General features: G+C 35.7%; 1 protein-coding gene across 1 annotated transcript in view; it reads right to left on the bottom strand.

Moving 5' to 3' along the window:
* RP1 (RP1 axonemal microtubule associated) overlaps nucleotides 1-19,891 on the bottom strand; it is a gene marked incomplete at both ends in the record, with an annotated part of 183,739 nt that overhangs the window by 62,091 nt on the left and 101,757 nt on the right. Inside the window, 5 exons of the mRNA XM_084281671.1 lie at nucleotides 5,139-5,349; nucleotides 7,161-7,347; nucleotides 8,695-8,912; nucleotides 11,293-11,447; nucleotides 13,818-14,037. Of these exons, the coding sequence (XP_084137797.1) occupies nucleotides 5,139-5,349; nucleotides 7,161-7,347; nucleotides 8,695-8,912; nucleotides 11,293-11,447; nucleotides 13,818-14,037 (991 nt within the window). The remainder of the gene's footprint in view (nucleotides 1-5,138; nucleotides 5,350-7,160; nucleotides 7,348-8,694; nucleotides 8,913-11,292; nucleotides 11,448-13,817; nucleotides 14,038-19,891) is intronic.

The raw sequence follows: 19,891 nt of genomic DNA, 5'->3' as shown, positions 1-19,891 counted from the left end.
ATCACTCATGTTTGATGATAAGGAATAGAACAAAAGTTTTCCTAGGTTGGAACTATAATATATCTCATCCCTTTCTTCAAGGCAGGTAAATATGCACTGTCAGATGAAAGACAATATAGTTGCAATAAAGTGAACTTAGCTACACAGACTTGCCCTTGCTGGAGATCTAGATATTTGAAAGCATATGAGCTGTCCAAGAGACTCTTTGGAGTTTAGCCAATGGCATTTTTGCTTTTAGAGGAGCTAGGATACGAAGGTAAGACTCTATATCATTCATCTGTTGTAGGTATACTATATGTATAACTTGCTCATGTGAGCAGATCCATTGAAGTCAAAAGGCTGCTTGTGTGAATTAGATTAGAAAGAGTTTGTACCACAGATCTGACCACTCATTAGTGTGAATTAGAAATCACAATGTCTACAAACGCTTTTACTGTTTTGGTCCATGATCATTAATACTTAACCATGGTCTCAACTTTAATCACACAACTAGTTACTTCATAATATCTGTATTCAAGGGAGATACATACCAAAAATTAGAAACATACCTAATATTTTTTCTGAGTCAGAAGTTCCATATGAAACTGTTAATGCCTAATTCAAAGCTCACTGTAGTCACAGCAAATACTTCTTTAATTTTCAAAGATTTTGGATAAGAGAAAGGACTCTTGTTATATAAGCAAAACAAAACAAAATATACAAAGGAACTCCTATAAAGGAAGGCACAATATAAATGAGTTTCTAGGGAAAAGGCTAAAGTTTTCAGGGTGATTTGGGACTATTCTCACTATCAAATAGACAACATCCCTCTACCAACAAAAATCTACTAAAATATGATGTTCTGTTCAGCCTTGCCATTCTTTGTCTCTGTCCAATCCTCTTTATAAAAGAGGACTGCTTCAAACGTAAGTCAATATTGTTGGAAAGTGAAAATGATCAGTGCTCATTGAAAACAGAAAAAGAAAACATGAATTAAAAACAGGATCATCGATCTATGATTGATGATCTATGATAAGGTGTTACCTTGATTTTGCCATTTTTTTATTTAACTTACTATGAATCAAAACTTATTCAAATATCATTTAGAGCAATATTCAGTAGCATTTGCCTATATAAATCTCAATGCCTTTTCAGGGTAAACAGTTTAAATGGTACAACCACATCCTGTCTGAATCTCAGAGGTACAGTTAAACTTTTTACACTATTATGATTTTAGGTTTGCAATGAAATCAAGCAGCACAAGTATTTTTTACAATGGGGGAAAAACACTAAGAAAGGCTGAAGACTGTGGAGCAAATCATCTTGTACCCATTCAATATTTGATATTATGAATCTAATCAAAAGTACAGGATTCATCTACCTTACTTAAGTGTGTGGTAAGAGAGGCCTGAGTTAGCAGGAATACGAATTAGTCAAATTAAGCAGAATACTATGACTCACTTCACCAGCTCAATACCCAAGCCAGATTCATTCTTGCTAGGTTGGTGCTATGTTTGAGCTAACAAGCCATGGCTAATAAGTCTTATAAGTCAAAAGAATACATTAGCTGAAGCATCTCTGAACTACTTTCATTTTGGAAGTTAACATGGAATTTATCATTGCCTCTAATGAAAATGGAACTATTTGATAAACGTGAGCTGCTGGACTGAACGGTATCTAGTACAGTTAAGTAAATAAGTAAGTTAATACTTCTCCATGCCTCAATACATCCATGGTACGCTACTACATAGCAGTGACCTATTATGATTAACAAAGCAGTGAAAAAGTTATATTTTGTCTGTATATTGTAAAAATGTAAAGCTTTGTGGGTTTTTTTGGTTTTTGTTTTTGTTTTTGTTTTTGTTTTTTTATTAAAGATGAATATGTTTGTTAATACAGATGTTTATTGCTACAGATGTTAAGCACTTTAACTCATGGTCTTATGTTAACAGACTTGGTGCATGGAGGGGGGATGTTGGAATTTGTGTTCATGTTGTGGAAAAAAAAATCTTAATTTGCATCACAGAACCCTAATGTGAGCCAGAAGAGTCAAATTCATAACTGGTGTTAAAAGTACATTAGTAAATATAAGATAACACTCATCTTCAGTGGTTACTTTAACAACTACATATTGCAAGTTCTTCTAACTTTAGATAACTTCTATGTTGGGATATATACTGCTATATAACTTCTGATACATGATTTCAACTGCATTTAACAACAATGGCATTCTAAAAATCATCAAGAAATTATCTCAAAAGCATCAAGAAATATAGAAGCTAAGAGCTAAAAGTTCTAAAATTTTAAGTGTAACTGAAAACATCATTTTCAAAAGCACCTCACAATTTAAGTGTGCATTGACTTTGTGTCAGTATGAGTGTTAATATGCACATTAATGTCCTCTGCAGAATTATCACAGAATTTATAAGGGGGGAAAAAAATAGTAATCAGTATATTTTATTTTGAAGTCCACAAAGATGCATGATAAACAATTTGGACCATGATAAAGATAGACTAAAAAAGATGTTTATAAAATACAAGGATAAAGCAACTTCAGAGAATCAATTTTAAATACGTGTGCATGTTTTGTTTTTGTTTTATTTTTTTTAATTATTAAAAATATATTCAATGACAATTGACAGCTGTAACTTACTGGGAATGAAATCATCCTCAAGTCTCACCAAATCAGATGATGTGGTGGTTTTACCTTGCTGGGCAGCTGAACACCACAACCACTCTCTCTCTGCCCCTTCTCAAATAAAAAAGGAGGAGAAAATACAATGGAAAAGGCTCAAGGGTTGAGATAAGGACAGGGAGATCACTTACATCATCACTGGCAAAACAGACCCAGCACTGGGGGGATTAATATAATTTATTGCCTATCACTGGCAGACTGGAACAGTGAGAAACTAAAAGCAGACTAAAAACACCTTAAAGAAGTAGCTGTGAATTTCCTGAAGATCACAGATGAGTACAGATATCTATTTTTGCCTTGCTAAATCTCATGGAATCACTTAGTTTAGAAGAGAAGTATTTATAATAACGTGGCCTTCGTTACAACCAGGCAGCTGACATAACTGATAAAGGATACTCTTTACTTGGATGTTTTTTGCATTTACATTGCTCCCTATAGAGTTATCTACTTGTTGTTTGATTTGTCTGGGAATAGCAATGATCTTTATCGATCTTTATCTTTCAAAATTGTTCTTTTGTCTTTATTCAAATTTATATTACCAAGACATTTATTGAAGACATCTCCATAAATGTGTCTCTTTAGAAGAAATAATGAGTGCAAACTGATTTGTCTCCAGTATATTAGCTAGAATACAAGGAAAAAGCTGACATTTAGAATGTTTAGACTGAGTAAGTGTTGGGGCCACAGAGAAAAAAAAAAAAAAGCAAAAAAAAAAAAAAAAAAACTTGATTGATATTAATTCTTTCAATTGTAGATCATTCATAATAAGGTGCATCTTTAAGTATCCCAAATGTCATTACTGCATCTGTGGACATACATGTAAGTTCAAAAGGACTGCTCACATACTCAAAGCCAGTGAAATCTAGAAGAGAATTCCTTCTGAGGTATTTCCCTTACTCTGGACTCCACTAAATGGTTTGTGTGAAACTTCCTAGGTTAGTAAACACTACCCAACTATGTGATAATTTGTGTCAGAAATTATGTACACATCTCCTTCTTAGTATTTTTCCAAGGAAAATATCTCAGCCTTTCATTTCACCTCAACTGAATTGCTCTACTAATAACATTACTGCTCTCTTACATTATCTCCATTTGGTTCTTAGCATAACAAAGACTTGAGAGATGAATTCTAGAATTTTTATTTTGGTTTGAACTTTTGGAGTTTTAATATCTAGTTAAACATTCAGCAATTCCAAATTCTGAAAATAATTACCAATACTTATAATTTTCCTTTTTTTTTTTTTTTCATAAATAAATTGGGGTAATGGAGATTTTAACAAGCACCAGAGTTATTATGTATTTAGCATTTTACATTCTGAATATATTACATGCAACATCCAATGTTATTTTGAACCTGATGGACCAAAGACAAGATTTTTTTTCAGTAAATGAATACAAGGCTACTAATTGTTTAAAGTTATGCAAACCCACATACAATCAGAGATTTATAAGGTCTTCATTATTTTATTTGTTCAAGTTTCAACTTTAAATGGGATAAAATATTTAGGAAAATCTCCCTAGAGAGTGCTAAAGTTCACACGGAATATTTTGTTCCTTTTTCTGGGTAGCTTCCATCTTTTTCTATTATTTTCTATTCTGTTTAAGCAGAACACTCTTTGTACTATAGCCTCTGGCAATAAAGCTCTTAACTGTCACTAAACGCTTCAATACATGATCTTTACTATCCACATCAATCCTCTTTATTCTAATGAGCTGCATAAATGGGAATCCTGTTCTTAAATAGTGAGTGATCAAGCCATCAGTATGCAATTGGTTGTTCTCCATATTCCTGGGGGGCTAGGGGTAATCACTTTATCATATCTCTGTCATCATCATATACACAATTCACATGTATTAATAACATCAGAGAAAACTGCAACTCAATATATTTTTGCTGGAATAATACTAGCTGTACTATAAATTTCTCATCAACATCAATAAAATGCTACTGCAATTGAAGTTCTTGGCTATCCTTTGTTGGCTGATTGTAACAAAGCTTTTTTGGTTTGTTTGTTTGTTTGTTTTTAATTCTGTTTTGTAGGGTGTCTTTGCAATTCTTTCATTCTTAAAACATTGACTACATTTCTAGGTCACATTTCTTTGTGAATAGGAAGATTCAGGTAACATTACATACAAGTTAATATTTTGTACACATCTTCAGCTGACACAGCGTTAATTTGAAGAGATAATAAATAATCAAGAGCTAAAACTGGAACTGTCTCACATGAAAGAAACCATATTCTGTGTCTGGTGTCAGCAGTTATAACATCTGTCATAATCCTGATACAAGTGATTCCTCTTTGCTCAGCTTTCTTTTTTGATAAATGCAAGTGCAAAGCATCATATTCCTTAATATGAAATTTTTGTGGAAAGTCTCATACAGTAGTATTTCAGGCCCAGGAGATATACTGGTATTCCAGTGACATAGATCCTGACCCCAGTAACAAAAACAGACTTAGCTTACCAGGCAAAGGCTCCTGATCTGCATAGAGAGCTGGCAGTTCCACACATTTGTCTTCATTAGGGTTGAACAAGCAGTCAAAAGCTAAATACATCTCTTCCTTTGTGCCTGTGTGCTTCATATGCAGTAAATCTAAGCGCCATGGCTGTTTTAGCTCACTATGTGGGCCAGTTACCTGAACTTTGTACAGTAAGCCAATATCTGCCAGTTCATCCTAAGTGAGAAAAAGAGAAGATGAATGGATTTCATTCTAATTGTGCCAGATCAAATGTAGTTGACAGCTGTACGCAACAGCTGATCAAACTACAATAGCTGAAGAATTGGAGCAGATTTATAACTGTTACCGTTTTTCCCCTTTCTAACTATTCTTTCCCTTGCTCTTTCATTGCAAATACTGCCCAGATACTAGCACTGAAATACTGCCCAGCTAGCAGCACTACATGGGACCTGACCTTTCCTCTGATAGGGTACTTCCAGTTTCATACCATTTCTTTATATTTAGAAGAGGTTCTTTAGCAGAACTAGGTACTCCTCATTTTGGAACATGTTTATAGCCTAATCTAGTGTGCTTACTTCCTCTTTCACTAAAGAAAGGAAGAACATGAAAAAACAGCTGGTTATTTCTTTGGTGTAATCATTAAGTCCTATTTACCAGACTAGTAGGAAGAACCAGGAACAGTTTCTTTATTCACAACTCCAAGGCTGCTTTCTGATGAACCCCATGATCAAAAGTAACATATTGTCACTCACTCTTTGGGACAGGGATCTCTTTACCCTTATTTTCCTGCTTTTCCCTTGCTACCTGCTTCTGCTGTTTCAGCAGTCAATCATGAAGAAACATCTTTCAGGATATGGCTTCATGAACACATTTCTGATACAAAGCTGGCTTGAGAAGCTCCCACTGCCTTGTCTGTCTGCTTCGTCCCATTCCATCAGTCTGGCCATATAGTTGTTTCTGTAGATCAAGGTTAAAACAAGGCTAACAAACCAACTGAGGTTAAATCTTCCAGTTTTCTCACAGGGGTCAACTATTTCCTCAGAACCCACAAAGGCCAATGGAAAGATGGAACAAGCAGTACAAGAACAGGACAGGTAATTGTCACACTTCCCTTGAAAATTTTCCTAGTTTTCAGCACTTTGTGGTTCAGGGATTTCCTAAACTAGAGTAGATTTCTGTAGTGTTTACCTTCAGGTCAGTTCCAAATTCTATTGTATTGGAAAGATGTACTCTACATTCATGGAGAGTAAAATCAGAATAGCATAACAGTAACACAGCATTGGCACCGAGGAAGGAATTATAGTTACAAGAAGGAAGTAAAAGAATTGGGAAAGAAGCAGGCCATATTTCAATGCAGTAAAATTCATTCAGTCAGTCAAAAGGTTGTTAATATTTACGTTGAAGAGTAATAGGAGGAAGTGAAGACAAATGATAGAAGAACTAAGAGAAGAACTAAGTAAAGAGGAAAACTTGTGGGGAAAAAGGAGCTGATCAAGAGGAAAAACAAAATGGTAATGACACGCAAAAGTAAAAGAGACTAACAATACAAGAAAAAGAAGTTAGCCTTAAAAAACATGGTGACAAGGATGAATAAATTACATGAAAGACATAAATGAACTTTCTGTTAAGTCTCATCTCATACATGATTTTTCCTTCTTCATCATTGCCCTAAAACCTCGATAGTATCTCATGGCACAAAACATTGTATGTTTACAAATTACTTTTGTAATATCAACAAGAACTGAAAATCAGCACCTGCAAGCTGGTATGTACTGTGATATGCACATAGGAACCACTTCGCTTGGTGAAACCTTGGGAAAAGGTTCATTTCTACTCATTCAAAAAGCACTGCCCCAGTGACAGCCTTACTGCCTACAAACAAAAATGATGACCTGTGCCAAACTACATAGAGGACTTAAAAATCAATTTGGTAGTTTAGTTTAAAGAAACAATTTAACTCAGAATTAAGAGGGTCATCAGGTACATGATCCTTAGGCTTTTCTTTCAATAGATAAAGGTTGAAGTACTTTGATTTGAATTGCTTTTCCTGTAACTTGAAGTGGCAACTTTTTGTGATTCAGGTTGCCGTAGAAGATGAAAGAAAGGTGTAATGGATCCACTTCATTGCTCAAGTCAGATCCAGTGATGTCCATTATCCAGAGACCTGATGACTGCATGTTGATTTCAGGCAGTTTAGGACAAGAAATCAATCTTCTACCTTTAAAAATGATCAAAGAGAAAGAGGAAAGACGACAATATGACTGAATGGCATAAAATAACAGGCCCATAGCCTTTACAGTACACAAAGCAAGCTCTATTTGCAGGTTACGTTGTATCTATGGCAACAGTTCACTAAGAATAACACATCAATACCTTTATTATTATTTTTTTTTTGGTGGTGGTGGTGGTTTTGTTTTTGTTTTTGCCAAGAATTTAACAGCTTAATGTTCTTGCTGTGTTTAAACTTTAGTTTCACAGGTATTTTCCTGATACCATGTTATTCTCCTTGTCATGTTTGGAAGTAATTACTAAGAGAACAGTCAGTCACCTTTTAGAGGTCTAATTAATTGTTCTTAAAAAAAGCAATCCATGTTACCGAAACCAATTTATCATTTAGAAGCACCAGCCATCTGTAGCCTGTAGACACCTAATGCAAAATGAATAATAACAATGAACTTCACTTGCAACTGTATAATACTTAGCAATATAATGTGTTATAATAGTGTAAGACTAACAGGTAAACCTATTTTAAACACATAAAAAATATTTGCAGATCTTAAGAGTTCAATATTACCATCTTCCTCTCTTTTTCTCTATTAATTGCTGCTATCCTTCATTTTCATTCCATTTTAATCATTCTATGGGAAATGAAAATGATTTAATGGAAGGAAACAGCTTAGAAAAATCTGCTTTCTACAATTCAGAAAAAATTATACAACTGAATGCCTACATATCTATCAAGGGCACCTTATGATTTGAAGCCATATTCTTCGTTCTGGATGAACTTTAACAGTTCATTTACATGAAATTGTTTTCACAGGATTGAAGGAAGAAATCTTTGCTACAGGTCCTGCTGTAATTGTTCTTTTGCCAGATACATCCAGATTTGGATTTGCACATCTTTTGGTGTAGTAAACTTGAAATGAGTGTAAACTTAGCATAGAAAAATGGCACTGTTTCTTTGCACAGTGGAATAATACCATGGGTACTAAGCTCATTTAACTAAAGTAATTTTTCTCTGGATTTCAAATTAGATCCTAAGTGACCTGAAAATTAATGCATAAAACTTAAGCTATTTATCCCCATAAGGCATTCATCTAAAACTCTTACCTGCTTTAAATCTTTCATTGCAATGTGCTAAATCTAATTCAGAAGGTGAGAGTTTCATACACAATATACAGAATTTTATTCACTTTGACATTACTAGATGCAGTCTTTCTATAATAAAAAAATAAAACTGAAAAATCACATTTGCAATAAAAGAAAGACAATATAGAGATCTGAAAGATCTGTAGCCAAATTCAAAAATATGTAGAGAGGCAGACAGTTTTGCAGAAGAACTTACCAACTGTAACTATCTCACAAACAGTCTCACATAATCCCAGATGAGTATCAAGCCAGTTCCACCATGGGAAAACCCATTCTTTGTCTGAGTCTTGTGATTCCCTGACTGTTACCATCTTGAGGTACATGCCAGCCCCATATCCTTCTCCATCATGCCCTATAACCACTTTTTGCAAATGACCAAGAGAAACAGCTTCCACCAAAAATGAATCCACCTGCAAAAGAAGGGAAACACTTAATAAAAAAATTTAAAAATGTTTGCACCCAAATATGCTTGAAGTCAAGGGAAAGCTTAGCCTGGATTTTGCTGAGGATATATATATACACATATTTTTAGTAACATTTAACATAACATCTCCCTTCTGAATCCAAGAAAACACACGCTAATTAGGTCTAACATGGAATCCTGTTTAATGACGTAACTTCTTCTGATCCTTGGATAATTTGTATTTCTTCAATCACTGCATATCACAATAAAATGTATATACCTTCTGACATAATGCCTTCTGACAGGCAAACAATTATGACAAGATTTTGGTTCTAATCAAATTTCTTTTAGGGCACTTCAAGTTTCTAAAATGTATCAGGCAAATTTATATTTTATAGATCATTCAGATTTTACTTAAATTAAAGTCCTAAAGAAAAGTTAGAAATCTAGGAGGTGTTCACTACCAGAAGGCTTTCTCAATTCCTCTCCAATAGTTAGAAAAACCTAAGTTTTTGTTTTTCTTACAAAATAGAAATTAGTGCAGAAACAGAAAACTGAACTAGTAAGCAAGAGAAAGGAGATTAAGATGAATGGGGACAATGTGAAGAAATTTGAGCAAAATACCAGGGATAGGAGCAGAATGGAAAAGACACAGTAAGGAAAAGAGAAGTTTTGCTTTGTTTTGTTAAAAAAAAAAAAAAAAAAAAAAAAAAAAAAAAAAGCAACACAGAAATTACATGCCCCACTAAATTCTTTCTTGTTTTATAAGAAAGTCAAGTCCAGCCTAGGGCCAGATGGGCTTGATGGTAGCTTATAAAGGTCAACAAGGTTATGAACAACTAGAGTTTAAACAACAATATCTATGATTTCAAGGATGTGAAACTATTGGAGAGTGTCCAGAGAAGGGCTACAAAGATGGTGAAAGGCCTAGAGGGAAAGACATACAAGGAGTGGCTGAGGTCACTTGGCCTGTTCAGCCTGGAGAAGAGGAGGCTGATGGGAGACCTCATGGCAGTCTACAACTTCCTTGCGAGGGGGAGTGGAGGGGTAGGCACCAATCTATTCTCTTTAGTGACCAGTGATAGAACCCAAGAGAATGGAGTCAAGCTGTGACAAGAGAGGTTCAGGCTGAATATCAGGAGGAGGTATCACTGGTCGCTCACTGGAGCAGGCTCCCCAGGGACATAGTCACACCACCAAGCCTGATGGAGTTTAAGAATTTGGACTATGCTCTTAGTCATATGGTCTGAATTTTTGGGTAGACCTGTGTGAAGCCAGGAGTTGGACACAATGATCCTTATGGGTCCCTTCCAACCTGGGATATTCTACGATTCTTTGATTATATTCTATATTCTATGATTCTTTGATTATAATTAACACCGTCATCGCAATAAAACATTATCTCAGTAGTAGGAACTTACTAAACCTGCTAAAAGGGCAATTAAAAGAAGTTATTGGCAAACTGATCTCTAAAAAATGCAGGTCTCACCAAAGTCCTATGTGTTATCTGTGCTACTTTTAAAAACAAAATATTGGAGAAGTAGCTTTTCGGTTGCTAACATTAAAAATACTTCTGTATGACAAAAATACTCATTTTCTTTTTAACAATAGTCAGGACTATTGACAGCCAGATTGTAAGCCAAAATCCTGAACTTTTTTAATTAGTCCATTTTAGGAAATAAATCTGTTCATGGAGGTAAAATAATTATTGAAAAGTGCTATCTTCTGTAAATACATGTATATATAGACCTGAGATGTATGGAAAATCAATTTTAGAAATTCCCCCAGTATGTACCAAATCCAGTGCTGTGGTAATTATTCAATGAAATTATTTCACAGAAATGTAGTACTCTCCTTGATAATGTGTATCTTGATAGTGAGCAAAAAATAAGATTATATGCTTTTTCAAACTTAAATGCTCGGTAAGCTTATGAAAGCTGACTACATATTAGAAGAATTGTATTGTTATTGGTCGTCTAGAAGCATTCTCTTCTGTACGTGGAATTCTTGTCTCCCATCTAAAGTTATTGAGTAGACATTAAGTTAGTGCTTATACTAGTTTACAGAAACAGCACCGAATGCAAAAGTCTCACAGCAATTTCTGTAACTAATTTTCTATCAAAAATTTTTAATTCTTTGATTACCTAAATTTAGAATAGAAGAAAAAAGAGGTGTGATCACAGAGGTTCTCCCAGCAAACTGTTTTGTATGTGCTCATACAGAGCCCTGATTATTATGTGGGGATGTACTGGTACAGGAAGGAAATGACAGTGGTATTGAATACTGCTCTGAATATCTGAAAGACAAATACTGTTTCCATACTCTTGCTCTTCTATAACAAGATGTAGTCTGATCAGGCATGTAAGATGGCATTTTTGTGCTATTACCTTATTCCTTTGAAATTTTCTTCCTGGTGTTAGCGATGTATGGAGTTTCCTTACACCAGTGTCGCCTCTTGTCCCATAAAGAGTGATATAAACATTTGCAAAGGTTTCTGCTCCCCAGAAGTCACCAGTATGTACAAAGACAACATATTTATGGACTGCATAAAATTAAAATAAAATAAAATAAAATAAAATAAAATAAAATAAAATAAAATAAAATAAAATAAAATAAAATAAAATAAAATATTAAAAAGTGATAATAAAAGATGTACTTAAAGGAAAACAACAATGTAGGTTATTTAGTAATATTAATGTTTGTTTTTTTATTTCTGCAACTACGAAACAATCTGATATAGTCAGTTTACTCTTTGTGAATGTGATGTCTTGAAGCTAGCCTCAATAAATTCTTTCCATTAGCTTCCTTAGAAATTCAAGTGAAACTGTACTCAGACAACTTAGACTTCTGCAGCTTGGAATTACCAGCATCCAGACAAATTCTGTCCATTCGTATTTTACAGTATAAGGTCCTGAAAATAAGAATTCATCTGAATTTGCTCAGGGACTGTTAGAAACTGTATGAAGTTCAACAAGGCCAAGTGCCGGGTCCTGCACCTGGGGCGCAATAACCCCAAGCAGAGCTACAGGCTGGGAGAGGAATGGTTGGAGAGCTGCCAGGCAGAGAAGGACCTGGGAGTGATGGTGGATAGTCGGCTGAATATGAGCCAGCAGTGTGCTCAGGTGGCCAAGAAGGCCAACGGCATCCTGGCTTGTATCAGGAACAGTGTGACCAGCAGGGCTAGGGAGGTGATCGTCCCCCTGTACTCAGCTCTGGTGAGGCCGCATCTTGAGTACTGTGTTCAGTTTTGGGCCCCTCGCTACAAGAAGGACATCGAGGTGCTTGAGCGGGTGCAGAGAAGGACGACGAAGCTGGTGAGGGGCCTGGAGAACAAGTCCTATGAGGAGCGGCTGAGGGAGCTGGGCTTGTTCAGCCTGGAGAAGAGGAGGCTCAGGGCCGACCTTATCGCTCTCTATAGGTACATTAAAGGAGGCTGTAGTGAGGTGGGGATTGGTCTGTTCTCCCACATGCCTGGCGACAGGATGAGGGGGAATGAGCTAAAGTTGCGCCAGGGGAGGTTTAGGTTGGATATTAGGAAAAACTTCTTTACCGAAAGGGTTGTTAGGCATTGGAATGAGCTGCCCAGGGAAGTGGTTGAGTCACCATCCCTGGATGTCTTTAAAAAACATTTAGATGTAGAGCTTAGTGGAGGACTAGTTAGCATGAGGTCAGAGGTTGGACTAGGTGATCTTGGAGGTCTCTTCCAATGATTCTGTGATTCTGTGAATGATCTTTGCAGTAATTAATAACCATCACAGGCCAACGAATAAACTACTATGTAAAGTTCATGTAAAATAGACTAGCAGAGGCTGGATGCATGACATATATGTATAAAAATTTACCAAATGCATTTATTATTGTAGGATACATGACAGCAACTTTAAAACTTCTTTGCCTCTGTGTTGCTCACACACTTTCTTCCCTCAATCTACAAAGTCAGATTTGGATTTTCTGTTGAGAAGGATCATTAAATTGCAAATTGCAGATGTATTGATACTTAGACAAAATGAATGGCCAGAATTTTTCAAATGTAGTATTTAACATACTGTTCTGCTGAGCTAACATTTAACTAACTTAATGCTATAATTTATTCTAAAGTTGTTAACAGGTTTGAGATGGTCAGGGACTAGAACTACTGGAACTTTAGTTTAGAAAAGCCGTCATATCTCCAATTACTTTTATCTCATGTGTAACTACCCAATTTTCTGAACAAATGCAGTGTCTCCACATTCCAAGAACATTTCTGAATATATTCTAAAACTCTCAGTATGTCAAAAAAAAAAAAAAAAAGAGTCCTTAGGGAAAAACAAATACAAAACTTTTTTTTTTTTTTTTTTACAATGAGAATTCCTTCTGTTAGTAACTAAAGCTATTATAAGCTGAGTAATTCAACAGTAAATCTACCACAAATCATTTCCATAGCTTTGAACATGTGCTGTATCTTTAAAAAATATAATTATATTTTTCATTTTAGCACACAAAATCATGCAGAAGATTTAGCAACTGTGAAACCCAATTTGTCACTTAACTGGAAAATTAAAATTTCTTAAATGGTCAGCATTTTTACAGTGCTTGTATGAAGACAGTTACCACATAGCCACTGAAGATATCAAATGCAGACTAAGTGCACTATTTTATATGTGTTTTCTTGTATGTGATTTCTTTTTGAGAGATTAGTTTGCACGGTTCTTCACTGAGAGGCACTGGAACAGGTTGCCCAGAGAAGCTGGGGATGTCCCATCCCTGGAGGTATTCAAGGACAGGTTAGATGAGGCCCATAGCAACCTTGATCTACTGGGTGGCATCCCTGCCTACGGCAGGGGGATTGGATGATCTTTGAGGTTCCTGCCAACCCAAGCCATTCTATGATTCTACGATTCTATGACTGTTCATATTTCTTCACTGTTCTCACCTGGCAAAGTTTTCTGGTCCTCACTGACTGCAGGAAATTCTTTCACAAGCTCCTTGTCTTCTTTGCTAATGGAGAGCCAGCAGTTACAGTCAAAGTTTAGTTTTTGTTTTGCATGTAGCTCTTCTAAGTGGAAAGACTTCAAATGCCAGCCCTCAAAGCCTGGCACATCATCACAGCTGACCCGAATCTTGTATACATCTCCCACATCTCCAGTCTCAACCTGCAACAAATATCATAAGGAAAAGTGTACTGTCAGGAGCACTTTACTCACAGAGATTTCCCCAGCTGTGTAGAATCCCTTAACTTAACATCAACCAATGGAGATGCTCTATGGCTAGGGTGAGTATGATAGGGCAATCCATCCTTCTCTTTGCCATAGGTGAGGTTGCCTTCTTTATTTCTTTTTTTATTTATTCTTTTATTTATTTATTCTTTTTTATTCTTTTATTCTTTCTTCTATTTTATCTTACTAGCAATGTGAGTAGGACCCTTTAACATTAGGGTGAGCCAAGATTAAAATTAGTAATATCTGCGCATAATACAAAAGGTAATATGTAAAGCTATGACCTTACCAGAGCACGTTAACTTACAATTAAAGGCTCTGATATCAGCAGTCACGTTAGGTATTAAAATTAATGATAATTACTATGAGCAGAAAAATTTTTAACTAAATTCTCATTTGCAAAATGATTAGAATTAAAACATGAAATTATTTTACAACCACTTCTGAGGGAAAGAGGAGGGATATTTCTGCAGAAATGTGAATCACGAATGTTACAGAAATAACTCTGTAGAACAGCATAGCCCTGTTCCCATACTACCCATGAGAAACTCAGTATCTGGTTGCTGACTGTGGTCTTCTGTGAGATGTGGTTAAACCATCCAACCTAGGGCTATGGGAATTGGGATGATCAAACTGCATCAAGCTCTAATGATCTGTATGGAATTAGCAACTGCACAATAAGTCTTCTGAGCCCCCAACTACAAGAAAGATCTGGTGGGAAGGGAAATTCAAGTAAAACATAAAACAGAACTATTCTAAAAAGTGTAACAATTATTTCTGAGGATCAAAACAGAAAACTTTACCAGTGGCCTTGTTCGTCCCACCTATTGCATTTTATTTTCCCAAACCAGCTACAAAAAAAAGCTTTGGTGACTATTGCCAGGAAATAAATTCTTTATGCATCAAGTAGCATCACAGTAAGATTCTGAAGTTAGTCTTACAGAACCATGCTCTAGAACAACCAGCAGACTGGCTCTTAAGACACAGCACAGAGCTCCTAACAATTTAATTTATTCTGCTATTAGCTCTGCTCTTGACAGCCATTCAGTGCTGACCTACCTTGCTTAAAGCTAGTTCTTGTGCCTGTGCTTAATGGAGACATACATGCAGGGAAATATTAGTAAACTTATTCTTATTAGGGAAAAACAGTATAGAAAGCATGTCTGTCATTTTGGGAGAGAGTTGAGTACCCTGATTAATAAACGTTATGCAGATAAAAAATGGTAAAACCACAATGTATGAAAAGGAACGATTAATTTAAAAAAATAGCAACCTGCCAAAATCATTTTACAGAAGCTTGAACTGTTTATGAAGTAGAACTTATGAAATGAGGCAAGAAATCACACCTGATGACTTAAAAGATGCCTTCCAGTCTAAATTTCTTGAGTAAGTATCAAAAGAGGTTGCCATGTCATTCAAAAAAAATAAAAATAAATAAAATCAGAATTCAATCAGAATTCCTCTGTAAGGACCAGAGAAGAGTTCCTACCCACCATCTATGTAAAAGCAGAAGCACGGACCTGTTTCTGTGATAGTCCTGCAGCCCCATGGCTACAGGGAATCTCTCAGTTCCTGAACTGAACTCCACAGCATGTAAAATAGACACACAACTGAATCTTTACATCAATGAGGACACCAGATTTGTCCTCTGAGCCTAGCCTGCTTGCCTGTATGCTTGCTTTCAAGTATACAGAATTAAGGCCATCCCAGACTGTGATGCGCATGTGAGGAGGGTTATGCCTCTTGGATTTACCATATCCTCACGTCCTGACTTGGTCTCCACCATTGCTCCATAAAAAGGGAAATACATGGGCAGAATTTCTTGTCAAGAGTTTTTCATTCAAGCTGTGTATGATATCATTAGCTATGGCACAGTAAGTGGTCTAATTTCTCTTAAAAAACGTGCATTCATCTCTTATTAAACTTAATGGGAAATATCCAGGTTCATCAAGAGAAGAGTGCACAGCTCCTTCACACATCTAAACTATGGTCCCCTCACACACACATCATTGCTCCTGATCTTTCAGAACCAGACTACCGATTTTGAATATGATTGCCTGTAGATTTTCCTTCTTGCAGATAGACCTCATGACTGTATCACAGAGCTACTTTAAATGCAATGTACCACTCATTCCATAAAGCTCTGTGGTTTGAACTGCAACATTAGAGAATTTGGTTATTTTTATTTAACAGGGCAAGCTATACCTCACATTTTACTCTGTCTTCTGCTACCCAAATTTGCAATTCTCTGGACTTCTAAATTCTCATAAATACATGTTCAATAGTCATTGTAGAAAATGGACAGGTCAGATATAGAAAAATAATTTAAGAATACATAATTTAAGAGTCACTGTTTTCCCTTCTTTTTCTAGAACCACAATTTTGATGAATTTCATGCCTTTGAGCCATGAAGAACTAGCAATCATACTGTCCATGATCTGTTGAATTAAACACCAAATATTTCCAAGTGAATGTAATATATATTACATTCTCCCCTTTTCATGTTTATTTGTTTGGGATTTTTTCCACAGTTCTGGCCATTATTATACTTTCTGTTCAGTTCCATCAATGTAACAGAACATTGTCATTACATCATGCTCATAATCATTTTCTGAGCAATTTAATATAGTCAGTTTCCCTTTGGAATATGATATCCTATCTTTGATCCCATAATTGGCTTTGCCTTCCATCAATGCCTATTAATTGATGCAAAATGACCTTCAATGCAGAAAAATAATCCATCACAAAGTACATATTCAATGAACATCCTCTTTTTAAATTTACAGACTGTTTGCAAGAGGAAACTATTTACCTCATTTTTATTTATGATTAAAATTTCCTGATTAATTTATCCACATTTATTTCTTCTGAATGGTTTTATGTAATATTCAGTACTTGAAATCTGAGCTGAATTGGACGTGATTTGTCATATACTAAATAACACAGTGTTTTTCCATTACATGACTGAAGGAGCGTAGTTCTTATAATTAAGAGGATGCCTTGGCAAAGCCACCGGGGTTTTGAAGCTCTCAGAGAAAGTAACTGATGAAAATGATTAGAGAATTTCATAATATTTTAAACCTTATCCTTTTTGAATCACACAGGACTTGTCCAAGGGCATCAAGCCTAATGTAATTAAATCTTTGTAAAATTCACTGTTTAGGTGCACACTTAACTTAAATTCTTCATTATGTCTCTATAATAGATATATATATCTGTGCATAAATTATTCTAATTGTAAAGGGTGTGGTCAAAGCATCCTAAAATTCACTAGAACAGGTATCAGAAACTCCAGAAATCCTACTGCTTGTTGTCTGGAGCATCATCCCACACTTTGGAAAATACCTAGCATATTAACATTACATAATCTAAAATTTTCTGTCATCCTTATAGTCTTTACCTGAAAATACATTCCATAGTGGTTGTGTATTTATGAACAGTTGTACCTGCCAGAGCTTTGTGGTTACAATACTGTCACTCATTTCATACTACCTGTGCTAGTGCTTTGGAGAATAGTTTTAAAGATCCTTATCCCAAGATCCGTCAGTCAACGTAACTTTGCATTTTATAATTATCTGTATAACATAAAGTGTGCAGTACAATAGGACTCTCCAAAAGCATGCTCTGACAAGCTTACTCTGTAAGCAACCAAGAAACCTGCTGAGGACTAGGGAAAAGTTATATATATGCTTTACAAATTTGCTCATTCCGTTAGAGATCAAGAATTGATTTTTATCACTGAAATATAAGAGGAAAAAAAATCTACTATTGTACTGTCAGTTTACTTACATTTTCCCAGTTATTTTCCAATGTGTTTGTTCATTGGAGCTGGCATGGTTTCTTGCCTTGCTATCTTCAGTGCTAGAACTCCCAGATGGTTCAATAACATAGACAAACTTACTTATTTCTCATTTTATTTATTATAAATAATGTATTATAATTAAATTTATTCTTATTTAAGCAGATCACCCACTCTACTACAGCTATGTGAGACCATTGAAAACCACCAACATGCTAGCATGCTGCTATTTTTTCTAACAAACTATTTTTTGCTCTTGCTTCGTGCAATTAAACTACACCCATTCTTTCACAGGAGTTGGTTTGAAATATTTTGGATCAAATAATCATTTTGAATACGATGTACATCTGTGCATACATTTCTGTGAGAACACCTGGAAAATCAGGAATTTACACTCATTCCTGTCCTCAGTGTGCAATAAATGTATCTCTGAGATCAAAAATAAGCCTACTGTTTCAAAATAAGCATGAGTTGCTTATAGCACATAACCTGCTGTACTTTTTAATGCACTGACATTTGTCTAAGACCAGGATCTTGGGGAGGTTTAAAAGTTCATTTACTACTGCTTGTTGGGAAGTTGAATTCACAGCTTGTCCGCCTGGTGACATCATGCTCATGCCTCCAGCTTGCTGCTACAGTGGGAGAACATGAGCAAAGCTTCTGACAGCCTTAGTAAGAAAAAAGAAAGAGAGAGTAAAAAGAAACTGGATTTATTAGCTGAACCACCTAGAGAAGATAAGAGGATATTTATGATGATATCTGAATCTGAGGATCCTAAGGGCCTACTAGTTTGAGTTCCTTAGAGTGCTACAAAAACTGGAAACACTGTAAGAAATGAAGCAAAGAGACAAAATTTCATGCCCAGAAAACAACACTCAAATAGTTTTGAGTTTTTCTTTGAAAAAAAACATTTTCAAAGAAAGCAACAAAAACAGGGGCACAGATAGCTGTCAGGAAGATACAGACATGAACCCAAAGCCAATCCAAAGTATGAAGAAGCATTTAGAAAGCTGTTAGGGTGGAACCTCAGTATGATGCATATAGTATTATGGCACATAGGATAGTAGGGAACCTAGGATAGTAGAGTAGTGGGGACAACCAGGACACATATATAACAATACTAGCTTCTTCCAACATGGTACTCAGTCAGTGAAATCAGGCAATCAACAAAGAGTACATGCCATTTGGGAAATTACCAACAGGTTGCATGTAGCAGAGGCCTGCTTTATGCAATGATAGACTCTGCCTTTATTGACCTCTTCAGTTTATGCTAGTGGATTAGGAAATGCCTTTTGTTGCTCAGTTTACTCACTGTTTTCTGATAAGCAGCAGCTTTCTTGTCTTTAACAAGTGCCATTTATCTTTTCATTTACTCCCTGCAAAGTTCCTAAATTGATTTAGCTTATTATTTAAAATTTGAAAAATCAGTCTGGATCAGGTTATTATGATGAATATTTGACAACATTTTCTAAATGTAGTTTTGTCATTGTTTTCAGAGTGCTTATTGCAGCCATTGAAAAGCGTTTCTGAGGTTTAACTGCCTTGAATTGCAAGCTATTTCTCTCTTATATCTAGAAGCTGCACTTCAGGCCAATGAACATAGTTTGCAATGATGTAACCTAGCAAGCCAGGACAGAATTTGACCATTAAAAAGACACCTCAGATGAATACTCTCAAAAAAGCAGGATGTGTATGAGGTGTCAGGTCTGTATTAGGGTTGATTTTAATACTGGTCGTGTATATGCTGTTACTTCGGTGCAACTGCCTCCATTGAACTTTGAAATGCATTCTCCTGTGATTTATGATCATCCAGAAAAATCTGCTGCCTGTTGGCCTCAGGGACAGAACCATTTTTGGGGAGAGTGGAGAATGCCTTAGAAAGACTGAAACGAAGGAAAGAAAAAGCCACTCACGTCCCAGAGGAACACTGTCCAATCCTTCATTTTCTGCATTCTCAAATAATTTTATATTGCTTTTGTAAAAACTGCAACT

This window comes from Netta rufina, assembly GCF_964035555.1.
Source record: "Netta rufina genome assembly, chromosome: 2".
NCBI lineage: Eukaryota > Metazoa > Chordata > Aves > Anseriformes > Anatidae > Netta > Netta rufina.
The sequence above is the reverse complement of the archived record's forward strand: the minus strand, read 5'-3'. Positions and strand labels throughout refer to the sequence as shown.